This window comes from Arachis ipaensis, chromosome B07, assembly GCF_000816755.2.
Source record: "Arachis ipaensis cultivar K30076 chromosome B07, Araip1.1, whole genome shotgun sequence".
NCBI classification, from domain to species: Eukaryota; Viridiplantae; Streptophyta; class Magnoliopsida; order Fabales; family Fabaceae; genus Arachis; species Arachis ipaensis.
Genome location: NC_029791.2, coordinates 7326117 through 7336326, shown reverse-complemented (window position 1 = coordinate 7336326; position 10210 = coordinate 7326117). Strand labels below are relative to the sequence as shown.

At 36.7% G+C, this 10210-nt stretch overlaps 1 protein-coding gene across 4 annotated transcripts in view; it reads left to right on the top strand.

Moving 5' to 3' along the window:
• The window catches only part of LOC107609448 (GDSL esterase/lipase At4g26790), a 17373-nt gene extending 7163 nt beyond the window's left edge, over nt 1–10210 (top strand). The window contains exons 3-4 of one of the 4 annotated variants that reach the window (XR_001613146.2): nt 563–781; nt 870–1239. Coding sequence is in view for 3 of the 4 variants with exons in the window: in XM_016311432.2 (XP_016166918.1) it covers nt 9807–10000 (194 nt within the window). In the remaining variant the exon portion in view is untranslated. Of the gene's footprint in view, nt 1–562; nt 1240–5699; nt 5809–9806 lie in introns of those variants that run through there. The other 3 variants (XM_021107198.1, XM_016311432.2, XM_021107199.1) reach the window with 3 other exon arrangements.

The following is a 10210-nucleotide window of genomic DNA, read 5'->3' as shown; positions in this document are numbered from 1 at the left end:
TAATTTAAAATTTTTTAATTGGATTTTTACGTTATTTTAAATTTTGTAATTTGTGCTGTAACGGTAAGTTAGTTAATTGAGATTCATCATCATAATTTTTTTTCTGTTATACAAGAGAATAAAAGTGGTATTCTGCTGTAAATACAAGCAATAACATGCCAATAAATTTTTGTTAAAATTAAAATTTAACTAAGAAAACTAGTTAATATTTAGTTAATAGTAAAAATAAATAAATTTTTAGTGTATTAAGTGCATTAAACTTTTTTTTTAGAGTAAAGTATCATTTATGTCCCCAACGTTTGGGGTAAGTCTCAAATCTATCCCTAACGTTTTAAACGTCCTATTTGTGTCCCAAACGTTTCTAAATGTAGTCAATGTTATCCTACCGTCAAAATGAGAAACATTTCGCTAACGCCGTGGCCTACGTGGACGTTATGTGACACGGTGGCAGTGCATGTTTTCTGACCGTTATTCAATTAAAAAAAAAAACATAAATGTGAAGCAGAGAAGCAGAGGGTCCTCTTCAAAACCCTAATCCCCAAATCCTTGATTCTCGTTGCAGATGTGCCGCCTCTGAAGGGCGATTCTGCCTGCATGAGAGAAGATGGAGCACGAAGCATGCCAATCTGAAGCGACCCAAGGCAGCAAGCAAGCCACACGAAGTAGAAACCTAGCACGTCGAAGGAGGACAACATGTTACTGTGGGGAACGGCCTGTCCTCGCAACGTCGTCGACGGCAGAAAATCCTGGGCGGAGGTTCTGGGGTTGCGTTAACTTCGGGGTGAGCTTTAGCCATGTCCTTTTTTGTTGTTGAGTTTTGTGTTTTGACCATCAATGGGTGTGAATCGGCCGTGTCCTGTTTTGTATAGGTTGGTGAAGAATGTGGCTACTTCGTATGGGCTGAACCAGAGGAGGATCCGTCACAAGTTTCTAGGTTAAGAATGAAGGTCAGAAATTTGAAGGGCAAACTGGATATGGTGGAGTTCAGGTTCATGGTTGCAGTGGGAGTTGCTTTGGTTGGATGGACAGTTGCACTAATACTGGTGTTTGAGAAAACAACAGCAACCAAATTTGGGAGACTGTCACTAGAATGATGTTGCTGGTTATAATGAGTTATAGGAGAAAATTGTTAGATGGATAAATTGTGTTCTGTATGTTGGCTTAGAAATAGTAGTGATGTTGAAGTAGTTGCTATTTTGTTGAACTGAATGATATTGTAATGCAATGATGTTTTTGTAAGTTTTGGTTGAAGAAAGGCTAGTTTTGTGCAGATTCAATGTTGTTTCAGTGAAAGAGTTGAATGAAATCAAGTTTTGGGTTTTGCAATATATTTAAATCAAGCTAGTTAATAGGATGAGAACAAGGATTTCTGTAACATATTACTTAATGATTAACCATAAAGCTGTCATTGGATACAAGCACAAAAGATTGAAAGCAAAATAACAAAACCCACAAGGAATAGTTAATGCAGTAATTAGATCAGCTAATCTATTTGTTAGGCATAATTAAATCAGTTAATGCAGTAATTCAGTAACTCATTACAATTCAGACCCTAAAGCATACACTACAAACACTTCCTCATGCAATTCAAACACCAGCATACACTACAAATATTTTAACCCTACAATTCAAACACCAGCATACACTACAAGAATTTAACCCTACAGTTCAAACAGCAGCATACACAACTAAAACTAATAGTAGGTTCAATGAAGTAGGTCCTTAAAACTAAGTTTAGAAACAAGTACCTTCTGTTGGTCAGACATGAAGGTGCAGCTCCTTATCTTGTCATAGCCAAAGTCATCACACAGATTGGTAAGGAACCAGGTCCATGTGTCCTTCGTCTCTGCTTCAACCACTGCATAGGCTATTGGCAGCATCTGGTCGTTCGGGTCCCAGCCAATAGCAGTGAGAAGCTGACCTCCATATGGTGTCTTGATGAAGCACCCGTCCAGGCAAATTATTGGACGGCAAGCCATGAAGCTCTTCTTGCATGCATCAAGGCACACATAGAGTCTCTGAAACTTAGGCCTTAAATCCACACCAGGTTTTGGTCTCTCTGAAGCAAACTCTGGTGGTCTCTCCACTTGCAACTTCACTGTAGAACCCGGGTTAGACCTCAGCAATTCATGACAGTAGTCATAGAGCCTCCGATACTGCTCTATGTACGTTCCTTGTAACTCATCAAGAGCAAACTGCTTAACCCGGGCAGCTTTAGACTTAGTCAGCTCTACATTCCACTTACTGTATGCCTTCTTCATTAGTGTGGACAGCTTTATCTTTGGATTCTCAGCAATTTTGTTCAGAAACACCTTGCTCAACCATTTTGCATGCATAATCCCAATTTTCAACTCCCTAGAACAGCTATGCTTGTTGTGGCAGCTGGTTAGTTGCCATGTTTGCTCATTCTTCATCTTCCCACAGTATGCAAACCAGTTACAACCCTCTACGCAAGTGACTTTCACTCTCCGAAGATCAACCTTATCAAACCTCAAACCCCTCCCAGTATGTACAGCATAGGCAGTAGCACAATCCTTAAACTCCTCTCTTGATACATATAGAGTCCCAATCTCCCACTTGTACTCACTCATGTCCTTTAGCTGCTTGTGCAAAGGATACCTCTTGGCAACATTGTTATCATCCTCATCATCACCAACAATAGGCACATCAAGAAAATCTTCAGATTCATATCCTTCTTCCTTATCCCCTAAACCTGCAGCAACCTTCTCCTTACCTCTGTCATTGTCACCCCTGCTCTCTTTTGCTGCATCAGTTTGGGTTTTAGTTGTGCCAGCCTCTCTTGTATCCCCTACCCTGATGTCAACATCAACTAACCCCTCAGCCCCTTCCTTATCATCATCACTGTCCCCAAACACAACCTCGCTGCACTATCTTCTGAGCAGTAACCATTTCTGGAATCAGAACTCCATGAATCACTACTGTCATCTACACCACCCTTGGGAGTATAGTCCTCGTCCTCGCTGCCATCACTACCCACTTCTTCCTCATCTGATTCATCATTGCCATCTTTCTCACCCACATTCACTTCCTCCACAGTTGGGCCAGAATTTGTCTCCACATGTCTTGCTGAATGGGCCTCAAAGGTTACAATTGGGCCTGGCCCATTAGAGCCACAAGCCTGCTCCTGCATGGTAGTTTCAGTACTCCCTAACATGTCTACATCTTCAACCTCTTCATGGATATCACTAGGTTTATGAACTACATACAGCTCCACCATATCCTCCCTAATCCCAATATTAGCCATATCCATTGCATCTTTGTCTGTTCGCAGCATCCTTAAGCCTTCTTCTGTACTCCCTCCCAGTGATTTGTACCACATTGCTGCAATGTCTTTTTTCAGATACCCTTGTCTGCTTACTATGTCATAAACCTCAATCAGGCTCCACTCATCTTCATTACAGTAGTCTATCACAATTGTCTCCCCACCCAAATACTTCAAAAGGCCACCTTCAAGACCAAAGCTTCCATGGTGGTAAACTGTCACACTAAAATAACTCATCCTAAAAACTACAGACCCTGTTACATCAGATCAGCAAAGTGAAACTAGTAAATTCATAAGCACATATTGATAAACCAAAAACAAGTCATTTCATGCCCTAACTAACGTACGCAGCGAACATTTCTCTGGGAATACATGAATTCAAATAAACCCTAACGTGTAAACAATCTCCTATATGACCTTTGTTCTTCATCAAACTGCTACATACAAACCCAAGAAACAAAATTTCTTCCTAGTACATACCTGGTCGAAGGAAACCTCTCTGTCGCCAGACCAAAGGTGCGATCTTTCATGCAACACAAGCAACCGCAACTCGCCAACAACCTTGTAGCCCCTCCCTGCAATCACCCTCGAAGAGGTGTCAGACGTGTGTGGTGAGGAGAACCGGAAGGAACACACTAGCGTTGAGGTGCTCTGTTTCTTCAACGTTTCGTATTTCCTTCAATGAATGGTATAATGGGCGCGAAGGGGCAGACGTGTCTCTCTAACGCTTTGGGCTTACAACCTCAGCATCCACGTAGGTAACGGCGTTAGCGAAATGTTTCTCATTTTGACGGTAGGATAACATTGACTACATTTAGAAACGTTTGGGACACAAATAGGACGTTTAAAACGTTAGGGATAGGTTTGAGACTTATCCCAAACGTTAGGGATATAAATGATACTTTACTCTTTTTTTTATGATAAGTGCATTAAACTTAACCTTTTATCTTTAACAAAAACTTAGAACTTGCCAAAACTAAGAGAGAGTCCAATAAAATTGCTAGGCAAGCCCCCATAAAGCTGAAATCTTTATGAATTTACCCAAGAATGAAAAAAAAAACATTCTGTCTTATTAGGCTCAATTTTTTTGTATATTATAAACTAACGTATGTCGAAGAGCCTTAGCTCAGATGGCGTTTCACCCCCTCCCCACTACTAAGGTCTAGACTTCAAATTCTAGAGAATGCATTTGAGGAAAAAAAATGTGATAAATATGTGAGGAGTGTGTGTGTTGTGTACTTAAGATTGGAATTGTCTAATCCATTGGGGTACCTAGGATTATTGTGTATTATTCTACTATGGGCCTGCTTTAATTTTTTGAAAGAAACAAAACGTCTTTAACGTTTTGTGGGAGGGTGACTTTTTTCTTTTAATAAACAAAACAAAATGGCGTCGACGAATTGAATAATTTTTTTTTTGAAATTTTGCATAAAGAAAACGTCAATGACGTATTGTGTGAATTTTTTTTATAGGGACGTTTGCTGAAAAAGTAAAAACGTTAGTGACGTTTTGTGCTGGGGGAATAAAAAAATATAAAAGTAACTATAAAAGAAGTTTTGGATTGTGTTAAAACGTAAAAATAGAGTATGAGACTAAAGTTTAAGTGAAGTAATGAGTGTATAAATGGAGGGTATAAAACGGAGGGTTATATTAGTTTAAAAATATATTATAATGGTCAGATTTTATCTCATACACATGAAGGTGTGAGTTTTTTATGTGAGAATCCAAGTGTTATTGTTGTTCCTCTTTCAATAATATATGAAGGACTTAAGAGTATACTTTCTCAAAGTGTAGATCATCAAGTGCAAAAAAGAGTCATAAATATTCTGTATAGGCAGCCTGTGCTAGTATTTAGTGGTTTCGGCCAATTTCAAATAATGCATGTGACTGATGAAGCTAGTATGCAAAGAATGTTTTTTACCTATCATCAAACTAGAGCACAGGCCTCACTTATCGAGTTGTATATGTTGAGTTCGAAGAAATCGATGACGTTGACTTTCCAGAACCCAACATAGACTGGGTGGGTTATAATACTGAAAGCGATGAAGAGTTTGAAGTAAATTATGAAGTTGTTGGTCCAACTGAAGATGTAGAGGAAGATGAGATAATGGTTGAAAGAGATGTGGCTGATGTTGCAAATGCACTAACCGGACAACATCCATATGGAGAGCCATCTTTTATGCATGCTTTGAATTTTGATGCCATACATGCACCATAATTTCCTGAATACATCAATACAGGTAATTTTGTTGTTGTTGTTGTTATTTACTTTTTTAATATTGGTAATATTATTATTTGTTTTGCTTTTATGTTAGTATTATTTTTTTTAAAATTGTTATTACTGTTTATTGTTCTCATTATTATTATTAATAATAGAATATTATTTAGATTTACTTTTGTTTTATTATTGGTGTAGCCCCAACTGTTGTAGCTGCCGGTGAATTTGCCGTTGGAATGGACTTTAACTCTAGAGAGGCTGTTATTGCATCAGTTAAAGAGTATACCGAAGAGGAGTTGATTACAGGGTAAATGAATCAGAACCAACAACATTCTATACTAAATGCGTACAGTACGGAACAAGTTGTGATTGGCTTATCAGAGTTAGTCTTATGAAAAGACAGTATTGTTGGGTGATAAGAAGGTACAATGGTAGTCACACGTGCACCAGAAGTACCATATCTCAGGATCATGCTAAACTGGACTCTGAAACAATTGCAGAAGCGATAAAGCCATTAGTTGAAGCTGACTCATCCATAAAGGTGAAATCTGTCATTGCTGAAGTACAATCGAAGTTCAACTACACGATAAGTTATCGCAAAGCATGGTTGGCCAAGTAAAAGGCAGTGGAGAAAATATTTGGTGGGTGGAAATCTTCATATGAAGCTTTGCCCACATGGTTTGAAGCAATGGTTGCAAAAGAACCATCAGTAGCTGTTGAATATGAAACTGCATATGGCTATCAAGGGGATGAGTTAGTTGAAGATCTCCGAATTCTGACACGAGTCTTCTGGGCTTTCTACCCATGTATTAAAGCATTCAGAAGTTGCAAGCCAGTGGTTTAGATTGATGGCACACATTTGTATGGAAAGTATAAATGAGCTCTTTTAGTTGCAGTATCACAAGATGGCAATGGAAATATCGTGCCTCTTGCATTTGCCATAGTCGAAGGTGAGACTGCCGATGCCTGTCACTTTTTTCTTAGCCATTTGCGAACACATGTAGTTAATCGGGATGGTGTTGCCCTTATCTCTGATCGACACGAGTCAATCATCTCAGCTGTGGGTCGTAGTAATGGAGTATGGGAATATCCGAGAGCTATTCACATATTTTGCATCCGACATATAACATCCAACTTTTTGAGGAGTTTCAAGGCACCACTCCTGCAGAGGCTAATTGTCAACATTGGCTATTATAGAATAATGCTTGAATTCGATACGCGTTACCAGAGATTATGTGAGCGGGAGGAGGCTTACAAGCAGTGGTTAGACCGGATCCCTCGGCAGCAGTATGCCTTGACATATGATGGTGGACATCGTTGGAGCCATATGACAACTAACCTAGTGGAGTGCATTAATGGAGTATTGAAAGGAGCATGCAATCTTTTGGTTACAGCCCTTGTTAAGGCAACTTTTTACAGGCTAAATGCATTATTCACAAGGAAGAGAGCTAAGGTTGAGGCTCGTCAAGACAACTATTCTCTGAATATGCAACTCAGAAAATTCTGTCAAATCAGCGCTCAACGGGGAACATCCAAGTTAACCTATTTGATAGGCAGAACGAGGTTTTTGAAGTGCGCGAGATGCCAAGTGGGTTGGAGTTTGCAGTAAACTTGCGCCTTCAGCATTGTGATTGTGGTGAGTTTCAGGTGGATCGAATTCCATGTCGCCATATATTTTCCTGCTGTGCAAACCAGCGCCTGGATTGGAAACAGTATGTGCACGAGGTTTATTACCTGCGAGCGAGTGGAAAGCTGGTATCCACCGGCAGAGGCCCTATTGTCGGCATTCGTATCCAGGCCCACACAAGGAGCAATGCCAGAGGAACATCCATGTCCTTGCAATCATATCTCGATACCCGACACAAAGATCGATACATGTGCGCAAGGCAAGCAGAACCCCAACTAAACTTATGAATTTGAGAAAAGTCACGAAGCAACGGCAAATACTTCCAGTGCACAGAGATTCCAGACTTGTCACTAAATAACGTCGTACCAAATAGACACATTATGTGACATTTCACATAAATTTCCTTACTTACTTAATCAGTCAAATGTTGGCGCCGCTTTAGGGTGCAGAACCATGCCAGCTTGATTCCGCTTCCTTTGTGGTCGTTCGGCCCAGGAGCAACATCAAATTAGGCCAAGCACTCGTTTTCTAACCCACTTGTACTATGATCGGTTGATCTAGTCACCGGCAAACCATCAGTTCGGAGTCCAAGAATCATTGCGACGTCCTCCAGAATGATCGTGCACTCACCATATGGAAGATGAAACGTGTGCGTTTCCGGACACCACCTTTCAACCAGTGCATCTACAGTCGGCCTATGAGACACGATCCTCCCAATTTGAGAAACATAATAGAACCCGCTCACTTTCAGTTGTTCTTTCACTCTATTATCATATGAGTCTATTTGCTGTAAGTGTCTCATGTGCAAATTTCTTGAACTCTGAAAACAAAAATTAATCATTAATAGTAAATTACTATAACCATTTCATGACTACTATTATATTCAACACTTACTAAATCACTACATATTCTAATAATTGATGATTACTAAATAAACTACTAATTATTAACTACTACAGTAAACATAAAAATTACTTACATATACAGGATATCAAAGATATTTTATAATATGATTCTCAGCACGTATGATGTCACGTTTTCCCATCTTCCTCTTTTTTAAACTCTGCATTAGAAAGAACATATTTAAATAATTAAAATATTTTTTTTAAAAATATTTGAAATGAATGAAAATTTATTATTAATATATCTTTAATAATTCTATTTTTTTTATTACAAACACATTCCAAAATAAAACCAAGATTAAATCTATCCTAAAAATTAATAGTAATAAAAGTAACGTAACTATAATCAATTCTATTTTCTAATAATAGTTCAAATTTAACTAAAAGATATTTCAACCAAAACTAACATCACTAAAAATATAAATTAATAATAATTGAAACTAATATTTTATGTAAAATAAAAAATTAAAATAATTATTAAATAATTCTATTTTTAATACATTTTATAATAATTCAGATTTAATTAAATATTTCAAGCAAAACTAAAATAAAAATTAATAATTACTGAAACTAATATTTATAATCAATTATTAATACATAAATAATTCTGTTTTTCAAAATAACTATTTTAAATTTTAAATAACACTAACCTAACCTAACGCTAACAGTAATTAAGTCACTAACAATAATTAATTTACTAAAACTAATCCTAACACTAACTAACACCTATACTAACGCCGATACTACTACTACTAACAATGAATTAACTTACTATTAATTAATAGTGAAATAACCTAAAAAAAATTACAAAACTTTAGTCTATTTTTTAAAAATTTTTGTTCATACTTTCAGTTCAAAAAAAAAAAAAAACAGTCACTAAAGCATTTATCTGAATGGCTTTGGTTTAGTTGTGGTGACTGGTCCTCAATATGAGTGCTGCCGTTTTGCTTTGTGAATTTTCTTATTTTTGGTGGGGTAAGATTGATAAGGATGGAAGCAAGCCGTTTTGTGGTGGAAGTGAGAAGAGAAGACAAAGAAATGGGAAAGAGAAGGGATTACTAAGGTTAAAAATCTTTACGCTAGAATGAGAGACAACTTTTCATCCACGTGTTAACCATGCGCACACAAAACGTCGGCGACGTTTTGTGCAAAACGTCGCCGATATTTTGTTGAAGATGAAAGTGACGTGGCTGAGAAAATGGCGTTGACGTTTTTCTGTAGTAGTCAGTGACTTCCCACAACGACGTTAAACACACTTTTTTGAGCATTTCAGTGGATTATACCAACCTAGGCCCAATATTAAAAATAAAAAACTCGTCTTATTACTTAACACTACTCATAAATTTATCTATATATGAACTTTTTCTAATACTATAATATTATCCCTAAAATTGAGATGATAAACTAAGTTTAAATAGTATCATTACAGTATGTCATAATATTATATTTCTAAAAATTTTGAGTTAATAAACAAAAAATACATGAATAATTATATCTTTTTTTTATATATACAGTTTTTCTTTCTAATTTTGCGTGAATTTTGCATAATTTTTTTTCCTTTTAGAATTAATAAATATTGAAATTTAGACTTTTATGTCATAGAAATTTTAATCCTATGTTAAGCTTTTATTTTTTTTTCAAAAATTTAAATAGACAAAAGAATATAATAAATAGTTATATCTCTAAAATACCACATGTAGCAAAAAAAAAAAAAAAAGTTACACCACTAAATAACTTTTTTTTCCTTGTCATAATGGGCATATTATTATATTTCAGGATATGAAGAGGTAGAGAAGGCATGTTGTTCAACAGGAACATTTGAAATGAGCTACTTATGCAGTGACCAGAATCCACTTACATGCACTGATGCCTCCAAATATGTCTTTTGGGATGCCTTCCATCCCACAGAGAAGACTAACCATATTGTCTCTGATTATTTGCTTCCAAAGATTCTTGCAAATTTTATATGATGTTCATCCACTCTTAATTAATTTTCCTTTCAAAATGATATACCTTTATTCAACACCTAGGTGCATTATGATCAAACACATTATATTGTAGTAACATTTAAAAATGAATATAATTGATGAGATTGTGATGTATGTGCTATATATTTATGTATATGCCTTCCTTCTCATGTTAATTACCACTCTTGGTTTATATACATATCCTTCATTCCA